The sequence below is a fragment of the Tachypleus tridentatus genome, chromosome 7 (assembly GCF_004210375.1).
Source record: "Tachypleus tridentatus isolate NWPU-2018 chromosome 7, ASM421037v1, whole genome shotgun sequence".
Taxonomy (NCBI): domain Eukaryota; kingdom Metazoa; phylum Arthropoda; class Merostomata; order Xiphosura; family Limulidae; genus Tachypleus; species Tachypleus tridentatus.
This window is the reverse complement of record NC_134831.1, coordinates 132,904,919-132,918,102: the sequence shown is the minus strand read 5'-3', so window position 1 is coordinate 132,918,102 and position 13,184 is coordinate 132,904,919. Positions and strand designations below refer to the sequence as shown.

The window sequence follows — 13,184 nt, the reverse complement described above, 5'->3', positions numbered from 1 at the left end:
TTTGGCCCATGTTATAGGTGATACTCCCCATCTCACTCATGATTTTACATTTTTAAGAGCCATTGGTCTTTTACACTTTAAGGTTTATTTTATCAGACTATATAGTGTTTTAGCATGATTTCTTTTACACATTTCAATTTTTATTTTGACTTGAACCCAGGACTAGACAAGCCAACTTCAGGTGGCTGTCAGCAAGGGTGTACTTCTTGCTTCAGTCTTCCAGGCAGTTCCGAATTCTACATGTTTTACTTTTTACCTTAATTGCCCTCTACCTATACTGTACCACATCTTGTCTGGCATGGATAGCCTTGTAGCTTTGTGCCAGTAAACATTGAATACCAACCTTTATTACAACTATTTCAATTATCACATCCAGTGGAAAGGAGAACCTTCAACTCACATCAGTTTGTACAAATATCTTTGTGATCATTTAAGATAAGCTTGTCCTGTCCTGGGACTGGTTACAGACAAAGGAACATCATTATACAAACTTCAAAGAATTTATACAATTAGAATCTTTCAGGAATTGCAGCATACCAGCACAACAATTTAAAAAATTTATCTAAGTATATACTATTACAGCTATAGATATATTTGTATTGTAGCAAGATAAAATCTATATATTTCAGTGGTGACATCTGTAAATGTAGAGAAGAAAATCATTATTACAGATCAATTATCCATATTTAAATGACTTGGTCATTACTATTGTAATTTATTTGTAGAATTTGAATTAAGTCAGGGTTCTATATGTAAACTCTGACTGAATGCATATATACTTTTCAGGTCTTGATGTGTAGGTTGGGTATCAAAAGAGTGACTGCAGAATAATACATTCTCTACAAACTAATTTCAGGGCTATTAGACATATTTAAATTTGTTAGAGATTTTTTCTTCTAAATATATGGGTAATTACTTAAATATGATCCTAAAATTAGAGTTTCCAGTTGTTACTGTTTTCTACTATTCAGTCATTTTCATTTGATACATGCAGTCATGCATCTGTTTGTTACAAGCATGAAAGGCCATATTTAATCATGTCACATTATGATCTTAAACATTTTTGGATAGTGGTATTTTGTATTGAATTCACAATGTTTGTAAAGGCAGTTTTGTGTATTTGAAGTAATTAGAACAATTAAGTGAACTGCCTACATATGAGATTAGATATGTAAAGTTCTTAACAAATTTGGTTGCTGTTCAGGTTGTCTTAAAGACTGCAAGATTAAACCTGAGTGGATTAAAACTGTTCCACAACGTGCTATACCAACAAACGCCCCCAGTACAAAAAATACTTTGAGACAAAGTGCTCAAAAATGATAAACTAATCAAAAGACACCAGATCTAGCAACATATTCAAAACTATTTAGTAGGATGACAGGTACTTTCAAGAGTCTATACAAATGTTGAAATTCACACACAAAACCTTAACACAAAAACATAGCTGTCTGAGATGAGGCTCTAAAGAATGATAGATCCTTTTCCCAAATATCTTTCTCATTGAAGTGCAAAATACCATCTTTATCCACCCATCCCTTATGTCTAGTGGTGTTGTTTGTACGTGTCGACTCCTATTTTCATCTTTGCATAGATTAATGCAAACATATTACTTTCCTAATTTAAAAAGTCTCTTAAAGTGGAAACATTTTTAAAAGTGCATTAAGCAATATAGTAACATTGTGATCATTTGTCAAACAAATAGAAAAGATGATAGCTAGAGTCAACAAAATTATCTCAAAAGTTTCGAGGTTGTGGTATATCTCAGATTTTTGGATTCAAAACTATGGAAGAGGAAGGAAAAACATATCAAGTTTCTACCCAGGATTTTGTAGAAAGCAAAGAAGTAAATAAAAATCATAATGAGTCTTTTAAACATAGTAGTATTGTGTAGTTTGTTGTTTCTTATAATTTGATGAGCTCTATAACTCTGCTAAGATAATGTTCATATTATTAAAAGTTAAGTATTTCCCTGCAGTTTCACTATCATCATGCACAAACTTGAGTGTCCAAAGTAATCAAAATATTGATACTAAACTTGCTAATCATATCTTTGTTATGGCACAACTACTTAGGATATGTGCCATAGTTACTAATTTTGGACTGCTAATTAGAGGGAAGGCTGGCAGCATCCAGAACCATTTTTTTTTTTTTTTGTCAGTTGTATCTAAGATAATGTGTATTGGCCTTTATTCATAAAAGTATGCATGTTTTGTTGAAACCATATAATAGTACAAATATGAAGCCATTTTGGCAATTTTGAATTTTTCATTATCATATGTCTTACAATAATTGTTTCTGTTGTAAGTATACTTTAGAGTTATAATTTTATTGATTGGTTTTTAATGTATCTATTTCAGTTTTTGTTACATTATTACATGGTCTGTTTGCTTTTTAGACATAAATTCATTATCATATACTATAAAACCCATAAAGAGAAAGAAGAGAAACTGAACTTAATCATATACATGTTAAATACATTTATATACAACCAAAACTAGGTTAAAGAATATACATGAGTATAATTTTTGTAGTTTTTGCAAAGCATTTAGCATTATAACAACTTCTAGGATTAGCAATATGTATCAGTCATATCAACTGTAGTTTCTACGTGGCTCTGCTTTGGGTTTTATTACCTGTAAGCTCATGTTTTCATATTACAGTAGCATTGTAACTGTTCTATAAAAGCATGATTTTAGATATTCTTAGGAATGTTTTATTGATAGTTTTGTTCACTTGCTTTCAGAAAGAATGTTGACTTGTCTCATCACAACCCAAAACATTGTGCAGAATACACAGTTGGATATTTCTCTGTACTAAATCTATAATGGTGATTTAGAACAAAACTTTCTTCCAAAAGTTCTTAGTAAGTTCTTTTAACATATTTACTATGTGTGTAAATGATAAAGTTGGCAACTGAATTAATCAATCACATATGAGCATCAGTTAGTGTTACTAAGATAGCCAATTAATTTAAATTATAATTAGATCAATTATTGTCATGGAGGTAAATTGAAGTATCAAAATAAATCTTTCCAATTATTACTATTTTTGATTATTCCAACTATACAAAACTCCAGAGAATAACAATGTAATTGATTAAAGAGCCAACAATTAATTATCATTTCTTCTAATTCTCTAGCTGTAGTAATTGATGCTTGTATTGTGTTTGGAGAGCAATAAAGTGTAGTTTTATTATATGATGTCGTAAGTGACGACTATTCATTTAATGATATTTCTCAAGAAATTCCTTTCTTAGACTCTTGCAGGTTAAAAGTCTATCTGCCGAGATGGCTGACACAAGTGACGATAAGCCTCCAGCTCCTCCAGTTAGGTTAACCAGCGCAAGGTACATTCATATTTTTACTTCAATGATTTTAAACATATGGGACTTTTAATGTATCTTCCTTCCTCGTGGACTTTGTTGTTTCATATATTTTGAAGGACAAACAAGGAAACTGTTATTTATTCATTTTATATCCTTAATTAAATATGACTGCTCACTGGAAGGGAACTAGAGACCATTCACATAACTTTATCTACCATATGTATCAGCCTTAAAAGATGCCCTTAGTTTTGTTTAGCTTGTGTTTAACAATAAAATGTAATTTTGAATGTAACTAGTGTAGCCTGGAGAAAATAGGTATGTCAAAATAAATAATGAATATCTAAAGGTTCCTCTGTTATTTGGTTCACTTCTAATTTATAAAAGAAAAATACATTAATGCAAGCCAACTTTAGTATTTTTTAAAAAAGAAAGCCAAAACTTGTGCATAGGATTCAGTAGTTTTGACATACCATGTTTAAGAGACAGATAACTTTGTTTTTACAGATACCTTCACTATTTTCTTAACTATTTTTTCCATACATATAATTCTATCATTACTGCTGTGCATCTTTTATTTTTTGACCTGTTACTTTAGAATTTTATTACACAAATTTTCATACAGACATCCCATAAAATAGTTGGATAAAAATATTTAATACTTATATAATGCTAGCCCAATGGTTTTATACTAATGCTGGTACATGCAGTTGAACACATGAATATAACACCATTTTATATGTAAAGCATATCAAAAGTTCTAAATTAGTTAACTAGATTTGTTTCTCAAAATACTGATGAACAATTAACTTACTAGGTAGTAAACATGTGTTAAATGGATTAATATATAAACATTACAGACATTACCCATTAACAAACAAAATAACTTTGTTCAGAATGCTTAAAAACTAGTAATTAAAAGTCAATGAACATTTTACTTTTAACACTGAAGTTATTGAAATGCACCAATAATCCTGAACATATATCAAAATAAGTTGATACCAATGTAAAGATAAAACAATAACACTGGTCAACAAAATTTTTGTTGCATTTATATCAAACAATTGGTATTACATAATTTCTTGCCCTGATTTCAGATCTGAAGTTAGTTTTTTCCTCAGTGCTCTACTTTTTTTGCAATCAAGGTATTTGAAAATCTCAAAATTTCGTCATCATCACATTGACGTCGTAGTCTATCATGAAAAATATGTGATAAAATATGTTATAAAACTCTTTAATATAGCTGGGCAATAAAAAAGAAAATGCAAGATAGTATAAATGTATTCAAGTTATTTATATTAATTCAATTTATTTATATAAAACTGATTAGTAGATAAGACATTTGCTACTATGAGGAGGGAAAGCTCAATTGCAGTCTACTCAGGCATGAATTTCCGCTTGTAGCTCTTGGTTTGTGGACTGTCTCAGGGCATTCTCGCTTAATGCTCCAGCAGTAATCTGCCATCATATGTTTGTCCCATCTCCTTGGTAACGCTCTTCCATGGTCTTGAGGTCCTGATGGAACCGCTTGCCTTGCTCGTCACTTATAGCTCCTGGGTTCTCAGGGAATCTATCAAGATGACTGTACAGGTAATGGAGTTTGACACTCATGTTACATCCAAGGTCGCGAAAAGCTGACAACATATTCGTTACAAGGGTTTCATAGTTGTCAGCTTTTTTATTACCGAGAAAGTTTGCCATCACCGCCACAAATGAAAGCCATGCAGTCCTTTCCTTGTCGTTCATCTTTCTGGCAAATTCTTGATCACGCACAAGTGCACGAATCTGTGGTCCATCAAAACACCTGTCTTGATCTTCTCAAGGACAAACCAGGGAGCACAGAAAATATGTGTTGGAAGCATTCACCGTCAGTATTCAACGCCTTCATAAACTTTATATGCAAAAAAGGCTCGTTTGGGTTGAGAAAATATTTTACACAAACTGTTTCATCAAGCCCAGCATGATATGGAGAGGAGGAAATATGATCTTTTCCTCAAATGACAGACAATTGGATCGTTGACAATATTTGGCATACCTGCCTTCAGAGTCTCAATGTGATGGGCCACTCCTTCTGGTTCCAGTGCTTTTCTCGAGCTCGGCTGTCCCACATGCAAAGATAGCAGGGTACTTTGTAAATCCTCTTTGTTGACCTAGGAGGAAAGTAACCATTTTGAGGTCCACACAAATTGTCCAGTTGTGCTCGTGGTATTTTAGTAGGTCAGTCACAGTCTTAATGACATTATATTCCTCTCTCGTAAATACACAGAGTGTCCAATTGGAACAGCTGCATAGACATTGTCATTATGAAGTAGAACGCACTTCAAACTTTGCTTAGAACAATCTAGAAATAATCGCCAGTCATTTGGATGGTATACTGGCATCCCTAATTCCTGGAGAAGACCTGAGATATTATGACAATAAACAAACATATTCTCCTCTGTAAAATATGGCACAAAAGCCTGCTCCCGATTTGGAAGTATGACACTTTAGTTGTATGGCTCAGCTGATTCTTTTCTTGCATCCTGGAAGCTAACACTTCAGCTGCATTTTTGGAGAGACCCAAATCACGCACAAGGTCATTCAACTCTGGCTGGCTAAACTGTTGAGGAGTTAATGACTGTGGGGTCTCATAAGAAGGATCGCCAGATTCTGAAAGTATTTCTTGAGTTTCATCAGCAGTCTCTTGCTCTTGGTCACTACCCACATCTTCAGATGGAAGAAATCCTTTAAAAACTGGGATTGGGAGCTCATCAGAGTGCAGAGTAGGTCGGATTGCTGAGGGATACTAGGATATGAGATTTTGTGTCTGTTTTTCTTGCCAATGCCCTTTGTATTGACCAGACAAAAATAGCAGTCAGTTGTGTGGTCCATCGGTTCTCGCCAGGTCATGGAATTCGAAGGTAAACCCTTACGTTTCCCTTTTGTCCAGTCACGCAGCATTTCCTCGCAGTTATGACACACAATATGTGGGGCCCATTTCTTGTCTTGGTCACCAAGAGCAAGTCCAAAGTACGCTTTATAAGCACGCCTCAGAAATGATGTTATATTACGCCTTTGACGAATAAGCGTGAAGCATCCACAAATATAACAGAAAGCGTCCGGCTTGTTCTCACATTGACGTCTCCTTGTAGCCATGATCAGATCTGAAACAAAATCTAAACAATTTTAATATCTCTGTTGATAACATAAACGTGTAAGTAATTAACACGCTTCCTGCGATGGGACCCACCGGTGTCCCACTATTGTCTTACCTTTAACTAAGTTGCAGGCAAGAGACAAGTGTAACGACAACCTCACGTTATCATAGCTCATGCAGCACTGAAGCTGACAGATGTACAAGAGCATCGCAGCAGTTGCCGGTTTGCCAATATAGGCATCGCAGGAAACGTGTTAATTTGACCACAAACGGCTAGAATGAAAAACTTAAAATTGCATTAAAACTAGAGCATGTAGAGCTGAACCGTTTTCATATTTGAATTTAGCAGGTCACAAAGGGTAAGAATAAGTAAAAAAATCTTATGCAACTGAGATTTCGAAAAAATTTGTTGACCTGTGTAATCAATTATGAAGTACTTTAATAATTTTTTGGACAAAATCTCAACAGATTTGGTTATTTGACATTATTGAATTGCAGTGCTTACTGCTTAACTTTGTTCTACAACATTAAAAGTGTTGTGTAAACATATCAGAACATATGCTTTTATTGTGTGCTAACTATCTTTCACTTTTATTTTACACAAGTGATCTGCCACCGGCTCTGTTGTCCACAGGAAAGTTTATGTTAATGAAATATCATAATTTCTACAACTGTACATTGAATATGAAGGGTTTTAATACATTTTTAATTCAATTCTAATTAAATGTTGCATTCAGAATTTCATTTCTTTACATAAATAATTGTGATTGATACCTTTACTTCAATATTTGCCTATTGAAATAAGAATTCTTAATTTCATATGCATTTCTGAGATTTGACCAGTAATTTGAATTATATTAACTGTTATTTCAAATGACAACCCTAAAAACATTTTTTTAAACATTTTATTTTGGGGAAGCATAAGTGAATGAACTGATGTTTGATAATGACATAAGGAAGTTTTATAATTCAAGATGACCAACTGTGCTGGGTTTTTATTTATAAATAAGTAAATTCCCAAACAAAATGAACTTAATTTTATGTGGTTTTACAGAGATGTAGCCTTGTCAGTTGAAATGAAACCACTCCCTAGAGAACCAGATACTGAAGAAAAGAAGAAGGGAAAATTGAAGACTTTAAAAAGTATGTTACAATTTGTGGTATTTTCTAATAAAAATTATAAAATGAACAATTATTGATAAATTTTAAATTGTGTAAATCTTAGACTTTAAGGGTTAAAACTAGACACTACAAAAAATTGCATATAAATATTTTGACATTGTAATCAAGATGTTACTAGACTCTTAAATTATGGAATAATATTTTCATTTCATTTTTGTACATATGGCTTTTAATTATGCAATATATTTTTGTATTTTTTAACAAACCATTCACCCAATGCTCTTTGTTGGTTTCTAATTGTTGAATAAATTAATTTTTATGTATTTAAGTATGAAATCACTGTACAAATATATAATACATATAGTTTCAACAATATACTATGGTCTTACTTAAAAATATGGTGTATTTTGTTTTCTTCGTCAAAGCATAAAATAACTTTGCTATTCACAAGAAAATTTCCATAAAAAGCTTTTACATGTGTTGTCTCATGCATCTGCAAGTTGATTCAAAAAGGTAAGGTGTTATGCCAGTGTTTACATGAATAATCACTTGCCATTTGTAGTTTTTAGGTGTGTTTTTCTTATACTATTTTTGTTTCCTTTACCCCAGATGCTAAGAAAGACAAAAAAGAAAGTGACAAACCAGAAATTTCTCATCCAACAAATTTTGAGCACACATTGCATGTTGGTTATGATGAGAAAAAAGGAGAGTTTACGGTTAGTATCATGAATTTTTGTTTTCACTGTATTAGGTAGTAATTAATAAAAGACTCCATCAAAATTTATATGAAGTGTAGTTTTATTGTAACATATCAGTTAAATCAACTTTATTTACTGTGTGAATTTTATATTTGTTTTTAAATAACCCATTTAATAGGATCTTTACAGCTTACATCTTAGTAGGTTGTATTTGTTTGAAATTAAGTTTTTTTAAAAATTGAAATTTCACTATATCAGGTTTTGAGGTAATATATTCAGTGTAATATATATGTGAAATCATGATTAATTTTAGATTGTAATATTGCTTTATCTTTAAATGTTTGCACAATACTTTTAAAATTAGCCAAGTCAAATGGGAAAAAAACCTTTAGAAGATAGTATCTTAAACTTAACATTTTTTGAAAGGTTCTGCATGGTGGTTATGATACAAAACAATATAATAAATGTGTTAAGTTGTGTAATTCTACTTTAATGATGCATACAGTTTTCATCTCTAATTCTGTAAAAACATGATTTTAGGGTATGCCAGAGTCCTGGACCCGGATGCTTTTAAAGGCCAATATTAGTAAGACTGAGCAAAAAGATAACCCCCAGGCTGTTTTGGATGCATTAAATTTTATTTCTACCAAGGATAAGGAGGAATCAAAGTACATGACGCTCGGTATAGTGAATGGTAAGTTTGTGAAATTTAACCCGATAGCTGTAACTGTTACACAAAATGTGATGTTTACATATGACTGATATTTTTACAGGCTCTGTGTGATTTTTTATTAAATTCTATAGATTTTGAATAAGAGTTAAATGTTAACGTATTTCGTAATGAGTTTTTCATGTTTCCTGAATTTTCAGCTCATGTTCTGTTTAAATCTTGTAATGGGCAACTGGTAATATCTAAATAACCTGTCATTCAAAGTACCTTTTTAAATATAAATTACTTTTAAATCTTTTAATTTGTTCATAGTTAATTTGTTTTACTTTTGTTTCATATCAAGGATAGATTGAGGATAGGCTACTTACAATTCTACTTCAACTGACTTCTGAATTATCAATTTTTTTATTTTCATGTAATGTTTAATTTTTTGCCATTTCTTCATAAATTTGTGTACAAGTTGTATACTTATTTTATTTATCTGATGTTACGCTGTCTCCCATTTCCCATTTTTAAACATTTTAACACAATTTTAAATACCTGTTAAATTGATCACATTTTAATTAGTTTTTGCTACTGGTTCTTTGTATACATTAGCACTAATAATTAATCAGTCCTTTTTTTCTGATGTTTTATAGCATCTCATGTTCAGTCTTTAATGGTTCTTTGGTTACACTCCTGCTACCCATTGTCTGTACCTCTAGCATGTCACAGTGTTTCTCAGTTGCTTGATGTTACTGTTTTGGGCCTGAAATGTAGGTAAATGCTTCAACAAAACATGTTTTGGGTTAGTTTTCTTCTGTCCAATTTCTCTTGATGCTTGGATAACTTTTCATCTTTTGTAAATTTGTGAACAATCTCTGATAGAGTGCCCTTGCAAATGAAATGTTGGATTTTTTGTTCCACCTTACCATGATAAGGATTTAGTTTTCCAGTTTCTCTGTTCCTTAATGAGACATAGATAACTTTTGGCATTCTATATTGATATGAGAACCTTTGATACTTTTTCATTGTATAATAATGTGTGTGTGTACAGGTATATTCTTCAGCTCAGTTCATTTCCAAATATTTTTAACCCCTTTGGGATGACTATCAACATAGATTTGTTAATCTTTTAGAGTTCACTTATTCACTGTTGCTGTTTATTGCTGCATACTACTAATGTGATTTCTCATCTCAGACCACACACACTTACAACACAAAATGTATAAACTCCATGCCATGAAAAGAGATTTAGCAGTTACAACATTGCAGCCTTTCAGTCATTTAGTCTTTTTTGTTTTGTTGTCTAACTTTATGATTCTGTCTTTAATTGTTTTTTTTTATCCTTGTTCCATTTATCTGTTTATTTTTTTTTGCTGCTGCTACTTGTGAGGATGTTCCATCTTCATCCCTAGCTGTCACATGTTTTGAGATATCTTGTGCAACCTGGAATATTTGGGTTTGATATAGATCATGTGTGGATCACTTCTTTAGCTCATTGTATCTATTATACTGTTTTTCCAGTCAGTTAATAGGACCTTTGTATTTCATTGTGTTACATTCAGAGCTGTCTGGATGCTCTCATTCATCTAATAGTCACTTCTGATGCTGCTCTGACCCATTCATGTTCTTAAATTGGAAGTGACCAGAATAATTCTACTATGAGGCATAACAAAAACCTCTACCATTTTAATACATAGGATCTTATATTTGTCATACTAATCTTTATTGGTTGAGATGAATGCTACCTTTTGTTCATTTCTTATCCCAGTAGTACAAAAATGTACTTAGCCTACATTTTCAACATTGATATGGACTTAAAGTAGATACATATCTTGTGTAACTCAATATTCAGTCTTTCTTATCCAGCTCTTACTGTTTTATCAATGTATGTGTGGTTTCAAAGAGATGAGGAATGAAACTACATAGGATGTGTCACAAGAAATTACATTTGTGGAAGTGGTGGGTGGATCAGCTGTATTAAAATAGTGATTTGAATTTATGTGGAAGTGGTGAGGTGGATCAGCTGTATTAAAATAGTAATTTGATATTTGTGGAAGTGGTGAGGTGGATCAGCTGTATTAAAATAGTGATTTGAAGTGGTGAGGTGGATCAGCTGTATTAAAATAGTGATTTGAATTTATGTGGAAGTGGTGAGGTGGATCAGCTGTATTAAAATAGTGATTTGAATTTACTAAGATCCAGTATATTTCAAGATAGTAGTTGTAAAAAATAGAATTGATTAAATAGTGTATTTTCAATGGTGTTATCTGGCAAACTCGTGACTCAAAGATTTATCAAAGTCTCCACTCTAAGAAGATTGAGTCTTGTTTCTCCATAGCATTTCAAACCCTTTTTCTAAATGCTTCTGAAGAAAAAAAAAAGCCATTTAACCTTGTTATGTAGTACTTCATGAGGCCAGTGCAGTAAGAAATAAAATGACAATTTTGAAATGTTTGCTTTTATAGTATAGGGAGTAGGTTAACACTGTTGTCTTACAGATGCAGAAGTACCAATCAGCCATGAAGGAAATGAAGTTGCAAATGTTGAAGTTACTTCTGCTGCTACAGTAAGATTGCTTTACTATATTAAAATTATATTATAAAGTACAAGGTGGACAAAAGCACCCTCCCTCAAATAGTGTACATGAAAGAAATAATTTATTTCATATTAACACAGACTAACAAAAGGTTCAGTTAACAATCCAAAATGTCTGTTTGTTGATCTTTATTTTCATTACAGAATGTATCTCCATGTGAGATGTTACCTCCTCCTTAGCATGTTAGGGATGACCTAACAGTTTTTTGTTCCAAATCATCAGTTCTTTCATGTCATTCTTTTGCCACGGTCATTACTAAAGTGTGAAAAACTAAATTGTTAACATGAGCTTTAAATAAGAGGATCCCCAGACTTTTTGTCCTACTCTGTACATCTCATCAGAAATAGACTACATAATAATGATTTTATTTAATGTTTTATTTTTAATAATTGTTTAGTCATCTTAACTTGATTAGAACAAATATTTATTTTTTCTGTAAGGTAAAGATAATTATATGTACAAAAAAGTGTATCTCTCGTTAAGTTAGCTGTATACAGAAGAAAACCAGGAACACATTAAAAAGCTACTTTAAGATACATTATATTGTAATATTAATAATTTACAAATAAATAATTAAATCTTTTGCCTCAATTTTTCTTAATCAAATACAGAGTTGAAGCAGTGATGCTAAAGTAATTTCTGTTAAGACAGTTATAATTTTTTTCTAAAGTATGTATAAAAAAATATGTTCATCTCTTTTTGCTTGGATGTCACAAGTTGCTGAATACTGGATTGGTTTGGGGTTGTTTCTTTAGTTAACATAGAAAATGGCTTATAAATGTGAAATTTGTACTATTTCAGTGTTTATTTCTGGTTTTTGGAGTTACTGGAAATAGTTTTGTTGAATGTATATAAATACTTCCTTTTAATTGAGTCTTTCATACTAAGTGCAAACGTCCATGTAGATTACTGCCGTACAAGTTCAGAATTTAGTAGTACCATGAAAAAAAGAGTATTTCTCTTCAAACTTTCCAAAGTTTATAAATTTATAGTTTAATATAAATAACTGAAATAGTAAGACATGTCTCAATCTTTTTATTGTGTTATGAAAAATAAACCTTGTGTTAGAAGAATAGTTTACCTTTAATGTGACTGAAATATTAGATGAAAACATTAAGAAATTTGAGTATTAACCAACAATGCACTAAACTACCAATTGTAATTAAATATTTACTAGTTATTAGACTGAAAAAAGTTTGAGCTATAAATATAAATTAAGATTTTTTTCCATTCAAATCATTTTTATTGATTTTAAATATTTTTTTACATTGTATATATTTAAAAACAAAGAGAAATAAAGTATTAGATTATTTAATGTTGTAGTTTTATGTGAAAATAAGTTGGTTTGTTGTTTACAAAAAAAAACTAATTACACTGCATAAAAAAAATCTTGACATTGTATTACATTGTTTTTAGAATGAGCATAAACCAATACAGCCATCCACCCCTGAAGATGAAGAAACTGAGCCCCCACCTCCAGTTGCTGTACGGCCAGATAAAACTAAATCAGTTGTGAGTGTATATTCATGAATTGGCATGCAACAGTAAAAGTAATGGAAAAATGACTCTTGAAAGCTTTTATTTCAACAAATGTTTTCTGATGATAGTTCAAGTTTATTTGTTGAAATTTTAAGTTTTATTCTTTGGTGGCAATA

At 31.5% G+C, this 13,184-nt stretch overlaps 1 protein-coding gene across 8 annotated transcripts in view; it reads left to right on the top strand.

The window, feature by feature from the left end:
- LOC143256632 (serine/threonine-protein kinase PAK 3-like) overlaps nucleotides 1–13,184 on the top strand; it is a 50,534-nt gene that overhangs the window by 17,305 nt on the left and 20,045 nt on the right. For 3 of the 8 annotated variants that reach the window (XM_076514094.1, XM_076514097.1, XM_076514098.1), the window contains 7 exons: nucleotides 2,744–2,863; nucleotides 3,257–3,346; nucleotides 7,513–7,601; nucleotides 8,190–8,296; nucleotides 8,819–8,972; nucleotides 11,432–11,499; nucleotides 12,946–13,041. In XM_076514094.1, coding sequence (XP_076370209.1) covers nucleotides 3,288–3,346; nucleotides 7,513–7,601; nucleotides 8,190–8,296; nucleotides 8,819–8,972; nucleotides 11,432–11,499; nucleotides 12,946–13,041 — 573 coding nt within the window. In that variant the 5' untranslated portion in view covers nucleotides 2,744–2,863; nucleotides 3,257–3,287. The remainder of the gene's footprint in view (nucleotides 1–2,743; nucleotides 2,864–3,256; nucleotides 3,347–7,512; nucleotides 7,602–8,189; nucleotides 8,297–8,818; nucleotides 8,973–11,431; nucleotides 11,500–12,945; nucleotides 13,042–13,184) is intronic. The other 5 variants (XM_076514095.1, XM_076514099.1, XM_076514101.1 and 2 more) reach the window with 3 other exon arrangements.